The sequence below is a fragment of the Lepisma saccharinum genome, chromosome 21, assembly GCF_977018435.1.
Source record: "Lepisma saccharinum chromosome 21, izLepSacc3.1, whole genome shotgun sequence".
NCBI classification, from domain to species: domain Eukaryota; kingdom Metazoa; phylum Arthropoda; class Insecta; order Zygentoma; family Lepismatidae; genus Lepisma; species Lepisma saccharinum.
In genome coordinates, this window is record NC_139249.1 from 38,292,363 (window position 1) to 38,316,934 (window position 24,572).

General features: G+C 37.7%; 1 protein-coding gene across 1 annotated transcript; it reads left to right on the plus strand.

Annotated features, from left to right (window-relative positions):
• Positions 1–1,580: 1,580 nt before the first annotated feature.
• Positions 1,581–24,572, plus strand: LOC146004529 (putative peptidoglycan muropeptide transporter SLC46). The gene is made up of 6 exons (XM_083143413.1): positions 1,581–2,771; positions 3,800–3,901; positions 6,940–7,077; positions 14,371–14,454; positions 21,007–21,163; positions 23,786–24,572. The coding sequence occupies exons 1-6, from the start codon at positions 1,847–1,849 to the stop codon at positions 23,952–23,954; spliced, it is 1,575 nt and encodes a 524-aa protein (XP_082999539.1). The 5' UTR covers positions 1,581–1,846; the 3' UTR covers positions 23,955–24,572.

Consider the following 24,572-nt stretch of genomic DNA (forward strand, 5'->3'; position numbering starts at 1 on the left):
TATATTGTTTACATGGCGGTAAGAGAATAATTTACAAACAACTGACATAAAAGAGTTTGTATACACACCAAGCAAGGACGAGAAATACACCCCTTACTGAATTACAGTTAAAGGGAAATGTTGTTAATAAGGTAAATAGGTTGAGGAGACCCCTGTTGTAAGTTCGCATATTACTCGGTGTGAATAGCTACTACTACCATGAATAATAATAACAAAAAACAACTCCTTGGCGCAACAGCCCTTGAATGGCCAGGGCCTAGCAGAGCGGCTTTTCATTGGGTGACACGTGGTCAGCTCATCGGATCCCATCACCACTGTTTTCTGGTTTTCGTGAGCGGAGCCCGCTACTTTTTGAAGTAGCTTCTCAATTGTCCTCACTACGCTGGGTCAACGTCGAAACCGAACCCACCGGGAATCGAACCCGGGACCTCTCGCACCAAAGACGAGACCGCTATCCACTTGGCTTACTGGGAATCCTGAATAATAATAACAGATGTAACCATTAGACACGTAATTAATGCTAATTGAGACAACATGTCAACCTAGGAGCATTTCTAATGGACCAACGAGCATATTTAACTCCATAAGAAGTATAATGCTCATGTGCCATTACAGCGTTACGTGTGTGACATTTTACATACAAAATTTAATCTTCTAGGCATGACATTGGTTTAAAATATTCACAATGAACGGATTTCATAGAAAGTGCGTATGTGCGTGAATAAAAATATGTAGCACATTTTGACTTCATTTGTCTATGAAACATATAAGCTGCAGATGTTAGTAAAAGTGCAAATTAGATGCATTTACAAACATCTAAGCCTTAAGTTAATTAAAAACGATAATCATTCCCACATTAATTGATTAATTACATGGAATAGGATCACTTTTCGTGGAATGCCATCCATGTATTTTCACATGCAGTTTTAAATAACGTCGCTTTCCCACCTCTTGATCCTTTACCCTTGATGAAAACAAATGATGATTTGATTAAATAGATGAGATGGCAAAAACAATACGAATGCCCCGGGGCCTCCCATATGGCGCAGTAGTAGCGTCGCCGCCTAGTAATCAAGGGGTCCCGGGTTCGATACCCGGTGGAGGCACAAGTGGTTCGGATCCCAATTTAAACTGTAGGTCCAGTCCCAATTAGCCTTACTGTGCATAAAGTGGACTTAAAACACCAACTCAATCAATCAATACGAATGCCCTTATTGGTATTGGAACTCATATCGGTTGAAGGCCACGTAGCGTGGTTTACGTAACAAAAAGAGAAGCGGGCATAGATAGAGATACTAGTTGATGTTTAGTCGCTTACGTTTTAAATCAATCCCCCGAACATCATCATCGTCACGATTTTTCTGAAAACAAGCGCACAACAAAACATAAAAAAAATGTAAAGTTGGCATATAACAGCGTTTCCTGCTTATGCAAGTATTTTATTTGTATACGCGATAGCGTGTTACGTTATTCTCTACGAGTGCAGTGACCTTGAACGAAGGTAGGTCGGAAATCCTATTTTACTTATACGGGCAACGATGCGTTTAGTTGGAACGTGTTGTCTGCAAAGAAATTGAAAACACTCCAGACTATTTGTGATGGTGACGCGCATACATTTCCCATCATTGAACGAGGAAAAGACGTGTCAGCGGCAGTGATTGGTCGGTCTCATTTGCCCTTCAACCTGCACTCTAGATAGAGATCGTATGTGGGTCATTTTGTAACATGTTTGTCGCGTTCACGATCGTGCGTGTGTAAGAACGAACTTGTATGCGCCGGCTAATCCGAGGAATTCTGTGATTATTTTGTTGCACACCGAGAATAAGACAAATGTCGACCCATTAATATGGCAAGAAAGTACAGTCCAACAGCTGCCGTACGCGAAAGGAACACCAGCGCCACCGACGGCAGGTCTACGTGGATCGTTCGCTTTTGGAACCAGCTGCAAGAGGCGCTGTCTTACACGTCAGTTGAACCTATCCTGCTGTGCCGTGGCATTTCCGCCGTGCTAGTATACCTGTGTCGGACTGAACAGTTACTGAGAAAATCGTGTCAAGTGAACTTGAATTATTCTCAGGAAATCTGTGACGCGTTGAAAAGCAGGCAAGTTGGGAATTACACAGAAGAGGACAAGAACGTGCAGAAGTTGACAGCACACATTTCAGCATGGTCGTCGGCGGTGGAACAAGTTATTCCCATAATTATTGTCCTGTTCATCGGCTCATGGAGCGATCGTTTTGGACGCAAACTATGGTTGCTTGTTCCCCTTGTTGGATTCACTATTCAAACTGTCGGCCTGCTTTTGAATGACATCTACCAAGAATGGAGCGCCGAAGTTTCAGCACTTTCTGCAGTTCTTCCGATAGCCTTGACAGGGTCTTTGCCAGCGATAAACCTCGCAATGTACACACATTTGGCCGACATATCGTCTAATGAGTCGAAGACATTTAGAATTGGTGTCGGAGCGTTCTTTGCGAAATTCGGATCCGTCATAGCGTCCGCGTGTGCTGGTGGAATTTTCAAAGCGGCAGGATTGAGTGGTGCCCTTGTGGTGGCAGCTGTGATGTATGTATTATGTTTCGTGTATGCTCTTTTTTGGATCCGTGAGCCCTCGAGAGAACTTACTTCACCCCGTGCTCTATTGTCGCTATTTGACGTTCGCCACGTTTGGATGTCCTTGAAAACTACACTGAAGAAGAGGGAAGGGAATCTTCGGATGTATATTCTTCTAGTTCTGCTCATCTTCTTTCTACACAAGGGACAGAACACAGGTAAGCCGTAATCAGTAGCCCCAAATCAATGTGACCCAGCAGTGGCGCAGCTTAAAAAAGAAGAAGAAGAAAAACCCGGATGTCGATGCCTTTAATCATGAGAAAAAAATTTAGTCTATTTTTTTAAAAGTTTTCAAGCACTTTATTAATTATCAACTGTGCTTAGTATCAGACTAATTGTTGCATTGCATTGATTGATTGAGTTGGTGTTTTAAGTCACTTTATGCACATACGATCGTGACCTCTTGATTACAAGGCAATGACGTTACCACTGCGCCATCGTGGAGCCCAGATGACTGTAGAAGGAAATAGAAAAGGCGCCAATGTGAAAGAAATATTTTGCAATGATAATTTATAGCTAAAAACAGATTTTTACAAAAAATAATATTTTACATATCCTTAAATATCGAAGCAAATCAGATTGGATTGGATTGATTTGGTGTTTTAAGTCCACATTATGCGCAGTAAGGCTAATCGGGACTGGACCTACAGTTTAAAGTGGGATCCGAACCACTATGTGCCTCCACCGGGAATCGAACCTGGAACCCCTTGATTACAAGGCGACGACGTTACCACTGCTCCATCGGGGAGGCCCCGAAGCAAATCAGAATACAATTTAATGCCAAACATGCAGTAACGACTTCAATTGTAAAAAAAAATCTGACATTTTGACAATGCTGTTGCATTCTATGTGGGTAAATTTACGTTGTTCTCCATCTAACTGCTTCGACGGGTAATTAAAATTAAATTGATGAAAATTAAACAAAGGGGCCGAAACTCAAAACCTTCAAATGCAATAGCATAAGTCGGGATTTCGCGCTCGATCATGGCAGCACGACTATTAACAGCTTTTTTTCTCTTTTAAGCTTCTTTTAGTCATTAATACTGACCTTCTAAGAGTATATAGTTGCCAGTGTTAGAAATAAACTATTTTGCTATTCACGGTCATAAAATATACTCGTATATTCAGTAGTGCCGATAAATTATCTCCTTTATTAATAAATTATTCGTCGCATTTTATTTTCCAGGCGAGTGGGCAATTCTGCAGCTGCATAACATATACAGGTACAGATGGACAACATATGAACATTCGCTCTTCCTGACTTTCAACCAAATCATGAACGTTCTTGGTAAGTATAAGCAATAAAAAAAAGGTAAAGTGCTCCCCTGTGCATAGCACCACGCCATGAAGGCGTATAGGGGGTGTGGGGGTAACGCCCCACACTTTCTTGATCCGGTCGTGAGTGGGGGTGATGTGATCAGCATCACGCCCCTGACCGCCTTTACCCCCCCCCAGTTTCCCCCAGGTACCCATGTTATTCGACGCTGGGTGGACGCCGGGAACGTTTAATACTTTAATGCTGATAATAAGCCCATGTTTGGAAAATCATATCACGGTTGTCGTCACACAACTATTGATATATCAGAAAATACTACTTAAATAACATTATGGATTCAAAAACTCATGAAATGCACATCCGTGTCTTCCCATTTCGACCAATCCCCTTTCGCCGAATGGTCCAGAGGCACATTATATCAGGTTTCACACCTAAGTAAAATTTCGGCGAATCCTCTTTCGCCGAATATTTTGAATGAAGGAAATTTTCCCTCTACAGGGAAATTTCACGTGTTTGACGTCAAAGCGCACCTTTTTAACTTTTGCAATTGCCATTTGCAGCCTCGGATTTTATCAGTGGCGTAGTGTCTGTGGTTTCTTATTGATTTCCACAGTATCATTGTTTTTATCAGGGGAGTACTGATTTTTTTCACTGTGTATCGTTGTGTTGTTCATAACGAGTTCGCCCCCAAAATATTTGCTCATTTTTCAAATACTATGTTTTTGCTAAGGGATTGAAGTACCAGTAACAGATTCTTTGCTGACATTCTTATCAGAAAAAGAGTAAGAGTTGGAAAGAAAAAATGTTATGATTTATTTCACCACAAGAAATCTATCATCGCTACTCTTTGAAAACAATAAAATAAAACATTCTTTGCATTTACAAGGAGTTTCTGATATCCGATTATCTAAACCTTGTATACATTCGCATTCGTCGTCAATGAAAAATGTAAAAGGAGCTTTTAACTTGGTTGAAATATTTTTTCCCTTCAGTTCCTGAAATTTCTCGGCAGAGGGAAAAATCCCTTGCCTCAGAATATTCGGCGAAATGGGATTTGGAAAAACGAGAATTCCCATTTCGCAGAAAATTTTGCTTAGTTTAGATATTTGTCTCTGGAGCATTCGGGATTCGGTGAAACGGAGGTAATCGGTCCATCTACATCTAAGAAACTACCTTCTGTGTTTTCCCGCCCGTATACACATGCATGTTAACTACAACGTGACCTATTGATATCTCGGCTATTAGCATCCTGCAGATTACCTTGTTCGCGTCGGAAATGCTGCTCCAGTTTCTATCAACACCTCGTAAACTTCTGGGACGATATTTAGTCGAATTAAAGGCCTGGAAAGGAAAGTTCAACGCAATATAAACGCTCTCAATAAAAGTGTCCGCTTTTCCATAAGATTCGAACATGCGACTGTCAAAAATGAGCATCACTTTAACCTATTCATATCTCAGAAAGTACTCGAGCTACAAAAAGTGTAGTTGCAGTGAAAGGCTAGTGTAATGCCAACTTATATTACATTTCTTGGTTCTGAAGTGACGCATGCGTCAATTGTGGGAAAAGAATAATTACTTTCTTTCACTTCAGATCCAAGAAATGTAATATAAGCTTAGTTGAGCGCTCTCGTGTAAAATAAATACTTCTCCTATATGAAGAAATTAGATAGAATGTAGAAATGCTCATTAATGTCGTCGCAGAGCAAGCTGTCCTTTTTCCCACAATTGACGCATGCGCAGCATGCACCGCATGCGTTCACGAGACGCCTCTGGTGGGTCCTTCTCGCTCGTAAGCAGTGATAAGTAACTTATTTCTCACGACAGAATCCGTGCACCGCCTTTATCGTTAACAGCAAGACCTCAGCTCAACTACTTACCTCAGGCGCGAGGCACACCATAACAGTTTGTTATTTATATGTCAAATCAATGCTAATTAGCGATAGTTTTGGTTGGCAATAATTAAGAATGCAACGTGGAACTTATAACGTCGCCATTTAAACATAGCATCATTCCCCATTTCTAAAATAAACAGTCAATAGGAGAACGTCGTGTTATTGAAAGCGAGGGAGAATTGCTGTGCTTTAATGTTACAATATTAAACCATGCAGAAATAATGAAACTAATTTTATAAAATAAATCATATTTGCCCTTGCACATAGAAAGATTAAATAAATATTTAGTTTACGGATTTTTAACGAAAACTAAATTACTTGAATCTTGTCCATTGTTAAGAAATATCGATATTAGGAAGAAATCTATGCAACATGTGCTTAAACAACAACTTTTGCGTGAAAGATACAAATAATTCTAGCTATTTTGGATCTGAGAAATAATGAAAACGTTGCATATACTATTTGAGTTAGCTTGTAAAATCTGAATTAGATGTTGCAAAAATACGCGAATAATAAAACAACATAAGATAAAACATAAGATAAATTGTTGTTGACTTGAAACGATAATAATAATATATATTCCAATATAGGAGTGAAATTTGGCTAATATGGCGGTTGTTACACAGTTTTGTCTACAAAGAAAAAGTAATTGTCCTTGCCCCCCGTCCCCCTCAGTTTTGGCATCCAATCGATAAATGTATATAAATACCAAATTCACGCGATCCAGCTGTTAGTTTGTCTTTATTATAGACTGGGATGCATAATTACAACCAGAAATATTGTACATCACAATGTATTTATATGTTCTCTGTATTTTACTTAACAAGAGCTTCGAGAACTGAAATCTCTGCACAAGCATACATAAGAAACCTATTCCTTAATCCTGCTGTACAAGCCAACACTCAGACCCTTCCAATATCTGGCGGCGATTTCTCAGAAACTAGTAGAGAAACATTGCTAAGATGGACAAAAGTTCATCCAGGGATAAAATCAACGAACTGAAAAGTACCTCTGAAGGATATCGTGGTCACACAAAGTGAACACAATTGAAATTTATGTTTAACACTGATTTCGGTTATTCATGCAGTTATTTGTATTATAATCGAGATTGTATGGACTGTTTTCCTTGATCATATGACACTGATATTACTTTTACAGGCGTGTTTCTTTGCTTCGGGATCTTCAGCAAAGTTCTCAAGATGTCTGACATTATGCTCGGATCTCTGGCTGCTGTGAGCAGACTAGCCTCGGCTGTGATTTCCGCCTTGGCATTTGACGGTTGGGCTATTTATCTAGGTAAGTTAGCACCATTAAATGGATGGATACCTTGTCTTAATTTTCTAGAATCTAATATGAAGGTCCTTTAACTACAGTCACCATCAACAGCATGTGTGTGCACTTCAGTACAGCAAGGCCAGCAGTGCTGGCCCACAGCATTACGGTTACAAAATTACTTCTTTAACTTTTAGTTGTTCCTTATTTCTTCCCTGTTACCTCAACAGAATCAACCTGCCGTAGGCCTGTAATGTTCGTCCTCTACCGATATGGAACCATCCACACCCTTTCGTGGCTTGTTGACAAAACATCTGCTTAAAAAAGCCAACGCCAGCGGGATTCCCCAAGAGAACCAGGCGACCTTAAATCAGCCAATGGGAGACTTTTTTATGTGTAGGGAAACTTTGTATTCAAATCGGAAAGGGATGGAAACAAGTCGGGAATGCCATCGGTGAAGTAGACTGATGTCCTCAGTGTTGCGAACTGCACTATTAAGTATCCACGCAAGCGTTGTAGCATATCAACCAAGCAAGTTACAATTTTAATATTTTTAAATAAACCATAAAGTTTCAAAGCACACGAGAAACACAAAAATATGATTGCTGACATGCGTATGACATATTCCATGTGAATATAAACGTTTCAGAGCGTTTGGTCTTATTAAGACATCACGTCCATAGACACATCCCCCAAATAGAGTTCGTAACACTCGCTGGCCGCGGTCACGTTTTTTCCAAGCGCTTTGCGAGGTTAAAAGTTTCTCTGGCGTGCAAATTTCTATTAGTTTTGTTTGTTTTTGCGGGACGTTTGAGTGGTTATGTGGAAACCGAAAGCTTAAAAAACTTTAGTACTGCCATTGTTTACTATTTTCTACGGAAAGAACTATGTGATGCCAAAATGAATTTGTGAATATTGCAATATGTGAAAATCGTGAAAAGTGATTCAATCATCTGCGTTCGTCTGTTGCATTAAATACGTTTGACAAGAATAAATGAAGAACTGCGCCAGGACATTCACCTTTCCCTTTCAAATACTCGGTGATTGAAGACCATCTTGAAGTACCAGAGACTTGTTAAGGAAACAGATTCAGGTAAAGTGCTCATATTTCAGTATAACGTATCATGTAGAAGCAATGGATTCTTGGTTTTCTTAACTTTTCGCCGGCCCTCGTGTCGGAGTGGTTAGCACATCGCGCTATGACGCCAGGGGTCCCGGGTTCGAATCCCGCCATGGACATGGATGTTTGTGAGTGTCTATTCATCAATTTCATCATGTCATCACTCATCCACATCTTCGCAAACTAGCCAAATTGGCACATAAAGCCAAGTACAATAGAGCAACTCAATTAATCTTAATTTTTCGGGATCTGCTTCCCCAACCAAAAATGTCACCGCACGCCACTGATCAACAGTACAGAACAGTAAACTTGGAGTTGATTCGATCACCCCATGCTTACCTTGCATAACATCAGAGGGGCAACCACGATTTTTTGTCGGATGGGGGCAAGTACCAGGAGGATAAACATGCCAATAATAATAATAATAATAATAATAATAATAATAATAATAATAATAATAAGGAGGAGGAATGAAGAAAGAGAGGATAAGGAAAAAGAGCGTGAGATAAGGAGCCCAACCACGTTCCAGATGAAAAGAAATGTTTTTCTAAATCGCCTGTCAGGTGAAACAACAGTTGACAGGAGAATGCCACCTGCTGGAACACCTGGAAAGGAATGTTCTAGATAAACAACTTTCTAACAATCTTGTGTCTGGAGGGGAGTGATTTTTGTGTATATATATCTTCCTGTTTTGTACCTTGTTTCATTTGTACTTGGTACAGAGTCTGAAGAAGACCTTGCTAGAAGGTTGAAACGTAACTTTTAGTTTATGTTTTAAAATAAAATAAATTCGCCCTTAGTCATCATATTGAGTTTTTGGTTATCATGGAAACAAGGCATCTCGTAATTGAAACTTAACGTTTAGTTTATGTTTTAAAATAAAATAAATTCTGCCTTGGTCAGCGTATTGAGTTTTTGGATATGTTTCACATATATGCAACATGGAGCGACGTAAAATAAGAAAATACATGTGCAACATGTTGAACACTAAATTGTACACGTATTCAATGTTTCTTTAATACATGTATATATTAATTAAATACATTACACGTTCAATTCATCCACCTCATAACGAACCCACAGTAAAAATGATATAAATTGTCTGTCACATGTGTGTGCTCCTTGTCCTCAAAACAAAACTGTTTATCAGCAGCAGTCTGAAGTACATATTTGGCCTTGCTTGTCTAGTAATTTAGAATGTGTTACAGAAAAGAACCATATTGGAAGCGAAGCGAGGAAAAAGAAAATAGATCAATTCTTGCAAACTGAAAACAATATTGATTTAATAGGGCGCAAATAATCTCACGGGCCTCCGCCATGGCATTCTCTCTTTTACAACCTTTCTCATTTAGATTGTTCGGTGCCGAGGTCCGACTCCTGCGCCCCCCCCCCTAGCTACGGCTCTGAAGTTGATGAGACTAGAAGGGGGAGTAATTGGAAGAAAAATGCAAGCAATGTATGAAAACTAATTCCATCTTTAGTATAATTTTGTCCTGTTATTCTTAGCCTCCAGTCGTCTCTATCCGTTGTCTTCGTCCTCCATCTCCGCGCTCCCAGTCTTCTGAGGTCTTCCTGCACGTCGTCGAGCCATCGTTTCCTAGATTTTCCTTTCCTTCATCTTCCACATGGTTCCCCGGTTAATACCTTCTTGAGCACTCTGCAATCTTCCATTCGCCACACATGTCCTAACCATCTAATTCGTCCACACTTATTATACAGTTCTTGTATTTCTAGGTTTGTTCTTATCCTCCAGGTTTCGTTCTCTCTCACTGCTCCAAAAAATATTCTCAAGATCTTCCTTTCCATCTTCTTAACAGTTCTTCATCCCTTTTCACTAAGGTCCAGGTTTCTGACCCATATGTTACAACTGGGCGTACAATTGTTTTGTATATATTAATCTAGTTTTTCTGCTTATCTCTTTGCAAGAGAAAACCTTATTCAATGCCACTGAACATATATTTCCTGCGACTATTCTTGCCTTGATTTCATCAGATATATTGTTTGTTTGGTTTATTATTGATCCTAAGTACTTAAAGTTATCACATCTCTCAAATTCTTTGCCTCCTACCTTTATCATTTTCTCGTTGTCTTTCCCCTCTCTTATTGTTGTAAGCATAGATTTGTTATTTTGTGCATTTACATGTACTCCTATATTCTCGGCAGCTTCTAGTTTTTGAAATTCTTTATTTAGTTCTGTTTTGTATCGTGCTATGAGATCATTGTCATCCGCATATGCTAGGGAATGGCTCATCCTATAGATTGTGCTTCCTGGGTTTATACTTAAATGTAGGATTGCCTTTTATTCTAGTGCTAGATTAAATAGCAGGGTTGACAAGAACTTTCCTTGCCTTACTCCTCTCTCTAATTGTAATTCTCTTAAAAATTCTCCTTCAAGATTTACTTTACTTGTTGTTTCTTTTAATGTTACTCTTATTAATTTTACTAGTTTCATTGGTATTTTCATATCTTTCATGATTGTTGGTAGTTTGTTCCTCTTTGATGCTGTCATATGCCTGTTTGAAGTCAATGAAGAGGTGATGCAGGTTAATATCGTATTCATACCACTTTTCCATTATCATTCTAATTGAAGAAATTTGATCTGTGGTCGACCTGTTTCTCCTACAACCATACTGGTATTCTCCGATCATCTTCTCTGCTACTGGGGTAAGTCTCCTGACTAGTATCTTTGTAAATACCTTATATGCCATATTGAGAAGTGTGATTCCTCTGTAGTTTTCACATAGCGTTTTATATTCACTTTTGTGTATTGGGCATGTAATCCCTCTTCCTCATTGTTGTGGCATTTTCTCTTCTTCTCATATTTGTTTGTACAGTTCTTCTAATTTGTCCACTATGATGTTCCCTCCTGCCTTCAGCAGTTCAGCGTTTATGTTATCGTCTCCTTGGGCTTTATTGTTCCTTAGTTCTCTAATTGCTTCTATAACCTCTTTTCTCGAAGGGGGTTTCATCAATTCCTTGCATTCGTCCTCATTTCCATATCCTTTTATTCTCCCTCTTCTACCGTCAGGCTTCTTTCTTCCTCACTATTTCCAATGTCCTCATCCTCTTGTTCATTCATATCTCCATTCAACAGTTCACTAAAATCCTTATCTCCTATCAGATTGCCCTCTTTATCTTTGCAGAAGGCAACTCTGGGTTGAAATTCATTATTTTATTATTTCAGTTTCTAGAAGTAATCTCTCCTTTCCCTTGTTTTCCATCCCTCTTCTAGCTCTTCTATTTTTTGCTTCTCATACTCTCTTTTCTTTCTTCTACATAATTTATCTGACACTCTTCTCTTCTAATTGAACATTCTCTCTATTTCCTCTTGTATTTCTGTTTATCATATTTATCCTTGCTTCATTTCTTTCTCTTATGACTTTATCGCATCCTCATTCCACCATTCATATCTTCTTTCTGATTTCGTCTATATCGTATTTTTCTTGTTTCATTCCTTCGCTATTTCTTTAACAAGCAATTTTTTTCTGTATTTAATTCTTATTAAAAATGGTCAGATCCACAGTCTGTATCTCTGCAGCTACAGACATCTATTACATCTGAATAATGTCTATCATCTATTACCACGTGGTCTATTTGGTTTCTTGTGGTTCCATCTGGTGAGATCCATGTTTCCTTGTCAGTCTTTCTTGGCAACTGAGTACTTTTAACTACCATTCTTTTGTTTACAGCAAAGTCTATTATGCGTAGACCATTATCGATACTATCACTGTGTAAGCTTTCTTTGCCAATTACTTTTCTGAAAATTTCTTCTTGTTCTATTTTCTCATTTACATCTCCTATTAATAGTTTTACATTATGTTGTCGTGTTGTATCATAAATATACTCCAATTTGTCATAAAACTCATCTTTGATCTCATCATCAGCTTCTTCCGTTGGTGGGTATACACAAGTCACTGTGATGTTAAACATTCTTCCTTTGACCCCTATGGTGCATATTCTCTCTTTTACCTGTGTGAAATTGAGTACAGCGTTCTTCATATTCCTGTCTACAATAAAACCTGTGGACCCCATATTCCATTTCCGCCACTATTAAACACTATATGGTTTCCTGACTTAAATGTATCTTGCCCTTTCCATCTTGTTTCTTGAACTGGCATAATATTGATCCCATATTTCTCATCATGTTGTTTAACGACTCTTGGTACACCTGGTTTCCTTAGAGTGTGTGCATTCCAGTTTGCAATGTCGATTGTTCTTTCTTTGTTGACCTTAATAAAATAAAATCCATCCTTCCGACGATTTGTTTTCAGTGTTTTCTTGCTCTAGCTATTGTAAATCCCTCTACTAACTACAAGGCAGTAGTCCTTGTTTTGGCCCGCCCTGGGTATTTGGATTCCCCAGTGCCCACTATAGTGAGCTTTCCTATATCCGCCACCTGAGGAGGCGTCGGATAGGAGACCAGTGTTACGCGTCTCTGCCGAGAGTAGCATCAGTCCGGCTTAGGCCAGGTAAAACATGAGATTCTCAGGGCAACTAAAACTGATTGAATAACTTATTTGAGAAGGAGAAAGAAGAACAAAGGAAACAACTTTTTTAACCTACTACAGAAGGTACAATGCACCGTATATTCTGAATTTTCATATTACATTAAATTTATATGCAGGATTGTATTTAAAGCTGTCTCTTTGTTTCTTGGTCACATATATCTCTATTAAACATATTTCATCTACTAGAAAGCTTCTTCTTCTTCTTCTTTCTGGATACGTGATGGATTTCTTCTTCTATCATTGATTGTTTAATGGACTTCTCCTTCTATCGTTGATTGGTTAATATACTTTTTCTTCTATCGGCTGATTCGTCTATTAGTTAATAGGCTTGTTCTTCTCTCAATTGTTTAATAGACTTCTTCTTCTTCTATCAATTAATCGGCTGATTCATCTATTGGTTAAGAGGTTTCTTCTTCTATCAATTGGTTAATATACTTCTTCTTCTATCAATTGGTTAATAGGCTTCTTCTTCTACTAGTCGAGTCTTCTTCTTCTACTAATCAAAATACTTATTCTTCTATAAACTTCTTCTTCTATTAATCAATATACTTATTCTTCTATAAACTTCTTCTATTTGTCAATAGGCTTCTTCTTCCATTAATTAATAGAATTCTTCTTCAATATACTTACTCTCACGTTGATTACTAGACTTCTTCTTCTACTAGTCGATAATCTTCTGCTAATCAATATACTTATTCTTCTATTGATGAAATCATGTCATTCATATATTTATTCTTCTAGTAAATATCTTATTTACAAAGGCACCTATATCCAAAATTCCTTCATCTATTAAACATTGGATTGATTGCCGTATCTTCGTTTCGCAATAGCCTAATACAAGCAGGAATAAGGGGTTAATCGAAGGGCGCCGCCTGTTCCACGCTCGACCTCGTTCCGGGTCAGCAATATGTATATGCGCCGCAACGGAAGTGCTTGGGGGCCGCCACTGAGTTGGCGTCGCACCGGGAAAACAACCAAAAAGGACTAGTGGGAAAACTTAAAACTCCTTCCCACTAAGACGGTAAAGATAAGAAATTGTAATTGCTTTTTAACTTCATGAATCTTTACATATAATCACATATGCTGCACGTGTCGATCATTTCTTTATCTCGCCTTTATCCATCTCCATTGTTTATCTCAGTTTATAAATTTATATAAGCACAACTAATTTCAGTTCTCCCAAACGCTTCCATTCAATTCGCGTGAGCATTGTTACTATAATCTGCGAAACTAATATTTCTTCCGCGTGCTGCCATCTATGATTCCTTATTTCAATCATTGGCCATATGGTTTACATGTGCGGGTACGTAAACACCAAGAACTCCACACGGGACTACTATCACGATCATACGTACATTGAATCACTTCTGAAAATATCATACACACACAATTTACCTGCCATTCAACTCTATATCTGATACGTTTTCCAGAAATATGGCGCAATGAATTGTGGGAGAAGTTGTTCGCTGAATATCATCCATTGCTGCACCGCATTGTTGTTGAAATATATTTGCGCGCACGATATTTGTATTGTTCCCCTTCTGGGGAAGTGAGGTTGCAAATATCTGCTTCCTGTTGCGACATCCCTGGTAAGAAGGAAAATCGTAGCTAAGACATTTTGACGAAGTTTTCATAAAATTATTTCTTCTGCCTTGAAAGTGTTGCCAATCTGGTATTTTGTTTTCTCAGGAGCTTTCGTCAATACGATACATGCTGGAATGTTTCCACTTGACAGATCACTCATTTCAAAGATGGTGCCTTCAGACGAACTTGGTAAGTTACTTTTTTCTTACTTCATTAATATTTCAGCAAACTGCTGTAATAATAATACGAAAAATTATGCCAGTTTGTAATACTAGAATTATTGCTCAACTTTAAGCATGGGGGTATTTAAGTGGGGTGTTGAACGGGTCCAATCCCTGATCCTTTGGGTTCTGTAAAATTACCAGATTACCTGTTCTATCCGCTATTTCATCTGTTTGATAATCCCGAATGTCGGCAAATCATTTTGCAAAGTATAGTAACATTTCTTTCCGATTTGTTCCTGATTGAAATGTAACTGGCATCTGGGTTAACTTAAGCTATTACATCTACTCTCTCTGGATTGGGTGTGGATTTAGAAAAAAATGGTTGGTGAAGGATATGATGGTGCTGATGTAATGCGTGGTAGATTTAAGGGAGCGAGATCGATAATTTCAGAGAAGTGTCCAAAAGCAATTTCTATGCATTGTTCAGCACATATTCTAACTCTAGCTTGTTGCCCATTCACGTGAAATTTATGCTATAAGAAACTTCATTGGGACTGTCAAATCAGTTGTATTTTTCCATGTAGTCTTCTCAAAGGAATTTGGTTTGCCGTGCAAGAAATCCTTGAAAACCCCATAACATTCTCAAGTTGTTTGACACAAGATGGACAGAAAAGTATCAATACTTAGTAGCGTGACTTGTGGAAATGTAGAAACTTTACAGTCTTTAAAATTTAACAGTACAAGAGAAACATTTCAGCAAGCTCTTCAGTTTCTTCAGTGTATAAACCTGTGGGGAGTTTGAAATGCCTTCACTTGTTCTAACCAAATTGCTTTCATGCAGAGCAACATTATTTTGAGCACCTCAAAAGATGGACTGTTCAGTATTGGGAACATGTCAAGATATTTTTTTAAAAATCTAAGAGATAGTTGTGAGAACTTTAATGAAATTTATTCCAAAGCAGAGAAACTACTTAGAGACTATGATGAAGAAATTAAGAGACCTAGAACACCTAGTCGTCAAATAGGAGGAACAATGCACCAGCAAAGAGCACAAAATAATATTACAAAGTAAACCATTATCGTCCATTTCTTAACCATTTTGTAGTACAATTGAACTCACGTTTCTCTGAACACAGTCAACACATTGCAAAATTGCAACAACTTATTCCAAAAATGTGAAATGGCTATCCCTCATTCATTGGAACAGTGTGTCAAAATGTTGGATGGCTTGGTTGATAATTTTGATACCTTGGATTTTCATAGCCTGATCATACTTAGGCCTGCTATACGTTCAGGATTTTCCGGGACACTCCAGGAATTATATAATTTGTCCTGGTGTCCCGAAGAGTTTCTTCCGGATGCACAAATGTCCTGGAATCGGGTTCAAAAGAAGAAATGATTAAGACTATACTTTCATGAACTTTATTTATATTTAAATGCGTAATATTAAAATGCTCATTTTACAAAACAATCTAACTGTTCATTGAACCGCTTCCTCTCGATATAATAATACAAGAGTTATCGAGTTACAAGAAGATGCTGCAAAGATATTTGACTTCACGATGGTGCCGCCGTCTAGTAGCAGCACTGAATTTGAGTTCCAAATCTCTCCTGTTGCATACTAAAGTGTAAATCACCAACCCTGAGACCTTCTGTAAACAAACGGTCTCACCGATTCGATATATCACTCCGCGTCAGCTGATTCATGACCGCAATCATCTGCTGTTACACTCATAGTTCGCCTCACCTATTCATTTTATATAAGAGCCTCTGAATGTGAGAACCCGCTCTCAAAACATCAGACGAATATGCAGCCGCATACATTGTTACTCTCCCGGTCATTCTCTCTTTCATAACCCTTAAAACTGCAGACACTGACACACCACTGCACTGGGATACCAACTTAACCACTTCATTTACTAGTTTCTCAGGATACCACTGACAGAACGTTACATAAATATTGAGTAGAATCTGTTTCTCACCCCCTTTTCAAAGGCTGTCCTTGCTGGTGTTTTGAAAACAAGCTCGGAGAACACGGAGACCTTCCCGCACGCATAGAACTTGACATGTTATTTTTCTAAGGCTAAGTCAGGCAATATTGCTAAGTTGCACTACTTCCTTGCTGTTCACATGATTATTTTTAGAAAATAACCAATGTTATAAAATATCATTATGTACAGAAATCTCTAAGCTCATTGAAAGTTACAATGCATATTACTACAAAATGTTCACACTTATCTTGCCTTGTCATGTCACCAAGTTATTTTACGAAGTGCACTATATTTGGCGGAACAAAAATCGTTATTAGGATGCTTGTCAAAGTTTCCAACCGCAATAAATTTACGAACTTTTTGTATATATTTATTGGACTTACAGCAATGCATATGGCTGTTTATGCCCATTATATATTTCATTTACATAAGATACAATTTACATAAAATGTACAAACAAATTTCAAATACACTCCCATCTATATCATCCTTAGAAATATACATTACCATGTTATATCATTTTGTCTAAAAAAATGCAAGTAAAATATATTCAATTCACATGCAAGAAAGAAGCCAAATTTATGGGAAATGATTACTGGTGCAAAGAGTTAACCATAAAGGTGAAGCAATAAGTAAGAAAATATAGAGCATTGGGTTTAAAGTGAGACATCATTTGCTGCAGCGTATCCCATACTACAAATTGGCCATTGTTTTACCTTACGTAATGAATCCTGTAACGACGCTGGATTTTCGTGGGGATTATTTTACTTCTATGAGTTTGCAATGCTTTCTGCACGCAGGTGGTTTTGTTTACAGAAGGTCTCAGGGTTTGTGATTTGAACTTTAAGCTGCCTACTGTAAACAGTCAGTGCTTGCGTGCCCGCAGTTTTCAAATAAAGTTTCGACATTGTAAGATAGCAGCTTAGTTCATTATGTCACCGAAAAGGAATTGCAAGGTTAATGATATACTTCGAAGTGGATTTATGTTCTAAATTTTATATAAATGGTGATTTAAACGTATGTGACCTGATCTCAATCTTAGTATTAAAACTAAACAGTTTCTGCGTATATTAAATGCATAAAACCATGGAGTCTTATTGTTTCAATTTAGCACATTTAGTACAACCTTGTTTTCCTGTTGAGTGTTCAAGCTATGAAGTCTGAAACAATGAAATCTGCTCTACACAACTTAAGCAAAAATGCTCTCGTGTGGGTATTCTCGACATTTCTCTTCCGAGCTGATCGCGTATCCCTTTCAAGTCGTTCATGTATGTCCCCTGGGGGTACGCGTACCACAGTTTCAGAACTACTGCCCTAGAGGGATGTTACGCAGTGGAGTTATAAATCCACTTCATTCACAGATAGGCTAATAGCGACTGGACCTGTATTAAAGCGGAATACCAAGCACTATGTGAAACAAACCCAAGATGTTTTGATTACAAGCGATAGCGTCGCACATTATGCTACCGAGATGATATCAATTCCGAACTGTTATGTGCATCTGAGTATGTAAAGCATTCCACCATGTTACCTGATACCTTAATTTTCAAACTTCCAGTTAAACAGAACTTTAAAGTAGATTTGCAATCAAGGTGGATCACTTTAAATAATAAATAATTTATAGAATAATGTGCATATGGCTTTCGTAAATATCAGAATCACTTTTGGTGAAAATACATTAATCTCTTAATCATTTAATGGAGTCTATTAGGCTGTAAGAAAGGAAAAGAAAGGAAACAACATTATATGTACTGATGGGGTGAAGCTCATACGAAAGGGCCAGCCTCCCTTGGCGGAGTGGACGTCAGGGGCCCCGGGTTCGAATCCTGGCCTGGACACGTAAATTTCTCTTTATTTAAAATTCAATAATTTTATTGGCAAAAATAACAACATTTGGTGTAGAATAATATACAAAATATTAATCGTGTTAAACCTTAAATAGTGTCATTATCATTAATCTATAAATAAACATGGCAACTGATATTTTTCAAACTATCATTAAAACAATTACCAAAATTCAGCTACAAAAAAATATTTTAATTATATGGAACATCCAGAATGTTTTATTTTTACTGGAAGAAAAGTTACTGAAAATATTATGGTTTCATTAACGCACCCAAGAAACATTTCCATTCATAGTAAGTTCATATATAGGCTACAGTATTAGAAATAGAAAAATATATATTTACACATAATTTTTTATTTGCTTTAATCAAACTATTCAAATATTTTGCAGAGCCGTTTACCAGAAAAAGCCTTTCTATAGAAAAACATGGTGCCAAAAACAATACAAGCAATTTTAAGCATGTTTCTTAAAGAAATAAAAAAGAAACTATTTAAATAAAAATATCTGATTTAAATTTAAAAAAATGAACATAAATGATTTTTAAAATAAGAATCGTGATTTTTATCTACCCTGTTTGTAATGTGTGTAAATATTAAGTAAATAACATTATTCTACAAATTTGAACATTTTTTTTGTTACAGAAGTGAAAGTAGCTGTTTCTTAGTGAAATTGACCTCTTGAACACGAATATGCACTTCATTTTCTAGGATTGGCTCCTAATTTGAAGATGCGGCATAATTCATGTTACCCATTAGCAATGCATTGGCGCCTATTTTCAAGATATGCATATTTGATGTTACATAGCAATTAATCATAAGCACTGTGGGCATAACTTGATAAATATATTAAAAGTGCCTACAATAGGAGGCCAGGGGGGCACTTGCCTAACCATAGAAAAATTAACACAATTCAAATTCTGAGAAGAATTAACACAATTCAAATTTTGAAATTATAGCGAGAAAACAAAGGTAAGAGGTGCCATGAAGAACAGATTAAGCGTCTATGTAAATTAACTTAGTGCTGGTGATGCTTTATGATAATTCTCTTAACTGGGGAAAGCATAACTCTGTTTCCTGCACTTTAAACACTGCCATCCTTCCCCCACCCACCCCCACACAAAAATTCTGCGGGCAGCCTGAAATAAATGGTTACTGGATCCTCGACAATAATGCTTTTCTGTTGTGTAGGAGAATGCACCCTTCCTTTACTGAAATAAATCCCATCAACATTAAAATACACTAACAGCAAAGCACTCAGAAAAAGAAAGTAATTAAGTAATACTATCAATGTTGAATTCGCACCCAGTCTTCTTTTAAGACGTCAGAAGATTCTCCACGAGTTGTTCATAGTTCTTTGTTCTCCTTTTCCCACAGAAAACTATGACACACTTGTCGAAATGCATTCCGTGCAGTTAACTCACCATCACCGAAGATGTTTTTTTCATGTTTTCATAAGTTTCCTTAATGTCAACTACATGGACAACAGGAACTGAAGTCTGAACATTACCGCTGTGCAGCAAAACTGCTTTAAGAGAGAAGTTCGAGGAATCAATAAAAAGTCTCCAGTCCTCAGTTTTATGTTATACACTCATTGCAAATAATCCTTTGCCATTGCACACAGTCAGGTTCCCGTTTGTTTCGAAAAATGGAAGAAATTTCTTTGTCTGTAGGAGTACTAGCGTAACATCATCTGCCAGGTGATTCCATTGTTACAGCCATAAAGCCAAAATTCGGCTTTATTTTTAGGAAGTTCTAAGTCCCCTCATTGGGTCATTGAATTCGGCCTGTGTTATCGTGTGGTTTACAGGATTCTTGTTGGGAAACCTGATGGTAAGAGACCTGTAGGAAGGCTAAAATGAAGATGGAAGATAACGTTGAGATGGACCTAAAGGAAATCGCTTAGGATGGAAAAGATTGGATTGATCTTGCGCAGGATAGGGACAAGTGGAAGGCTTTCGGGTTCAAGACATAAACCTTCGGGTTTAAGAAGGCTAGAGTTAATTAGTTAGTTATCTTGTGGGGTTCGTTAGCAGCAAAAGGTGGTGAAATATTGATTGATTGATTTGATGTTTTAAGTCCACTTTATGCACATTAAGGCTAATCGGGACTGGACCTACAGTTTAAAGTGGGATCCGAACCACTATGTGCCTCCACCCGGTATCGAACCCAGGACCCCTTGATTACAAGGCAACGACGTAACCACTATGCCGTCGTGGAGGTCCGGTGGTGAAATACTTCCTTGAATAAATGACATGTCAGAATGGAGTGCTGTAGTTGAGATGCTATGTTGCCAAACAACCACCAGTGTTGCCATGTCGCTGTATGTACTGCATTTATGAAATCTAACAAAACTGGAAACACTCTACAACTGAATGCAAACTGGCCAATGTGGAGGGGATCTGAACAGCAAAGTATGAGGTGATATACTGGGATGCGATGTGACAGACCGTCAGCAGTGTTGCTATATATACTCAAGTTGAACTGAGTCACTTGAATATGCCCCCTCTTCCCCACACCCTTCTGTTACGCCAAAGCGAGACCCAAACGAACTTTTGTAATATCATTTTCGTGTTCAGCATCTTCAAATTCGTATAGATTGGGTAATTTCATTTCTGTAACAAAATGTGTGTAGAAGAGTGTAATCGATATCATATTGCAAGTGTACACTAATTCTATGCTAAACTACTTATCGAACTCTGACCGTTTAGGCCACATACTTATTTTATTTTACTTCTGTACAGGTAAAGTGAATGCCTTATACAATGTGATCGATGCTACAGTGAGACTGATATCTCGACCTACTTATCTCAAAGTTTACAGTGAAACTCTGAGTTCATACCCAGGATTTGTTTTCATATTATCGGCTGCATTGTGTGTGCCTTCGTTAGCTATTTTTATGTAAGTATTCAATTCACGCTAAGTTTAATTGTTTTTTAGTTTTAATTTGTACGATATTTTATTTAGTTAAAGTGGAATATTATGTTTTAATCACATTTGTTATCAAATTGAGTCATTTTTCTTAATGGTATGCATAGCTTGTTTATATCAATGTCTTGAAATATCAAATTGAATGTTTGTGAGAATTATTTCAGATTAATAGAGTAAAGACGCCTAATATGAGACACATTTTTTTATGTGACAATTACAGCCAACAATGATGTAACAATGTGAATGTGACAAATGCATACAATGGCCAGACATGTTGTTGTTGAAATGCAATAACCCTAGAATGTTCTTGAAAACCATAGTGATACAAAATACAAAAATATGCAAAAATGAGGTATGAGGAAATGGAGTCCTAATATGAGATACTACATTCACTTGCAAGTAAGTCATCACTGAAGTAAGCACTGGTGGTATGAAGGTTCCAATGGCATTCATACAAGTAACAACTGTGATCCAAAGTATCTTTTATCCATTTCTATGCAATATGACTCCAATGCATCTTCAATTTCTGGTGGAAGAACTGTTTTTCTGCCTAAGGTGAGTAACACTAGTTGTTCAGGTGGTCTCGTGTCCTTTACATATCGTTCGAGTGTTTCCTTTGGTACAGCATATTGCTTGGACGCCTTCAGGTAACGCATTTCCTTGTTCCTAACAGCATGCACTGCCATTATCATATTCTCCCTGGACCATGCCTTTCTTCGACGCGGTCCCATCTGCAACAATAGAAATAATTGTTAATAACATAAAAATACTTTTGCCTAAATCAGAACATTCACTTAATCTCGATGTGTTGAGACATTATAAACAGAGCATCGTAGGTTAACCTAATCTACCCTAATATGAGAAATATCTCGTATTGGGAACCACTCACTGTCTCATATTTGGAGCATTGGTACACGAATAAACAACCGCCATGTTTTCATTTAAATTTGCCATCGTGAATTTTCAAAAACTGACAGCACACTGCTTGGTTCATTACCTTTAACGGTACATCAATGATTTTATGTCTCCCAATTAACTTACCTGCAAAACCCGCAATGTTTTCCACCTCTGCAAAATATTCTGCCTTGACAAAATGCTTCCAACACGTCCCATATCTACACTGTTCAACGACCACAGCACATTTTCTCAGAGACTAACAGACTTGCAAAGTGCTATGTATCTGATGCGTCATTGATTGCCTGTGGCGCCACATATGCGAGATCGGCCGCTATCTCATATTACGGACCATCCTCATATTAGGCGCCTTTACTCTATGTGCGTGTGATGTTCGTTTGAAAACTGAAAGCATGCGTACAAGTTATTTGCTATATCAAAGAGGTTGCAAAGTCACATTTGAATAATATGAACGTAAAACATACCTTAATCCACAACAAATGGGAATGCCTAGTTTCTATCACCGGGTATTGATGACACAATACAGGATGTAAGATTGATTACTGGCATCCCCATGAAAATTCTCTTTAGAGGAAATCACAGGAACCTGTACGGTCCTTCAATGAACAAACAGGCGAAGATTAAGTCGTACAGTGGGATCCATGAGTATTACCGTGCAAATTGTCCATCACCATGTTCGTGCACTTTATTTGACCCAATAAGTGCTTCAAGAATTAAAAGAAAACTCAAAGCAAGCTGTTGAAAACTTATGCACCAGCATACATAAAAATCCATTGCTTAAAAACACACAGAAAGTAAGAGAAAAATTAATGAAAGTAGTCATGGACAATTTGCACCTTAATACTCATGGCTCTCACTGTACCGTATCATGTCTGTGCACGAGTTACAGCTACTTGATCTTGCAAAGCGAATGGCAAATTGTCAATGGGTTGCCCCAAAATTTTCGCCGTCATCTTGTACAGGACAGGATTATTTTTTATTTATTTCGCAAAGATCCTTAACAGAACATAATGTTCCAATAATAAAAACATTTATAATAAAGAATAAATATACATTTTAAAAATTACAGAACTTCAGAATTACAAAATTACAAAATACAAAGAAAAAGATACAGAAATATGAGAATAGAAACGGCAGTAGGTATGTTATACAAAGTTACAGAACAAAATACAAACACAATATAGTACAATCACAACAGAGTATGGCTAAATACTTTCAAATACAAACATATAAGACATCGAACAATAGTCGATGAACACTAAGATTAATTACACAAATTGTACAAATATCAAATCCATATGAGAGTAAATGAAGCATAACTTTAAATACATAGTATCGATAAAATAACATAATACAAACACAGCTTCACTAAACACTGAATAATTTTAATACAATCAAATTTAAATGTTAGGCAAAGACAATATATTTATTTTTATTATTGAACTATATGTTATAAAAGGAAGCGCGAGGTCTACTTTAATTCCCTCTTGAACAAGTTTGTTATAATTTCTGCATAGTCTGATAACAACTGAAGATTTATGTGTGATTTACCCAGGACTCGATCCTAGGACTCATGTCTTTGTATAGTGAAAAGTGTATAGCACTGAGCAGAAATTCATATTTTCGTTCTTCGTGAGAGACATGTGAGTGATACAAAATCCTCTATGTGTATTTCAGATCTCTGTATGTATTGGAGAGAAGAAGAGGCGAGCCTGTAATGGAAATAAAGTATCTACCTCCTATCAACGACCAAACAGCAAACGGTGCATTTATTGAAGACCAAAATATTAGTTCACAGGACAATGAACAGTCAGAGTCCATTCCTATGCCACATCTAATAAAATAAGGATGACATCAATTTAAGCTGAAAGCAGCAACTGTGACCAATAACAAAACAAAGTTAAATTTTCCAGCAATAAAACAGAAACTTTAAGAGTCTAGCAATGCATGATTTACAAGATATTTTTCAGAATACGTGAAATGTAAGTGGTGACTTGAGCTTGAAGACGTATAGCACATACAGGTGGTGGACATTTAAACTGAAATACCTAGAATGCAGACACTAACCTTTATTAGTATGATGTTGGGCCGCCCAGTACAGCAGAAACACGTCTGGGGAAGGACCGATAGAGGCCCTGCACACTGGTGAGAGAGATTTGCAGCCATTCCTCCTGAAGCACAACGATGGCTTCGCGACATGTTGGTGGAGGGAAACGTCGCCGTACGCGATCCTCCAAAAGACCCCATAAGGGCTCAATAATGTTCAGGTCCGGCGATTCTCATCGAACCATTCTGTGACCTGTTTAGCAGTGTGTATCGGTGCGTTATCATCCTGGAACACTACACCACCGTTCGGGAACAATATTTGCACCAGAGGGTGCAGATGGTCCTCCAGAATGGCCCTGTAGTCCTTGTGACATGTCCCTCTAGAAAGATCAGTGATCCCAACGACTTCCACGATATT

Coding starts and splice junctions, on each gene's coding strand:
- LOC146004529 (XM_083143413.1), top strand. CDS start 1,847: ATGGCAAGAAAGTACAGTCCAACAGCTGCCGTACGCGAAAGGAACACC. Junction 2,772..3,799: donor ACACAAGGGACAGAACACAG/GTAAGCCGTAAT, acceptor TTTATTTTCCAG/GCGAGTGGGCAATTCTGCAG. Junction 7,078..14,370: donor CGGTTGGGCTATTTATCTAG/GTAAGTTAGCAC, acceptor TTGTTTTCTCAG/GAGCTTTCGTCAATACGATA.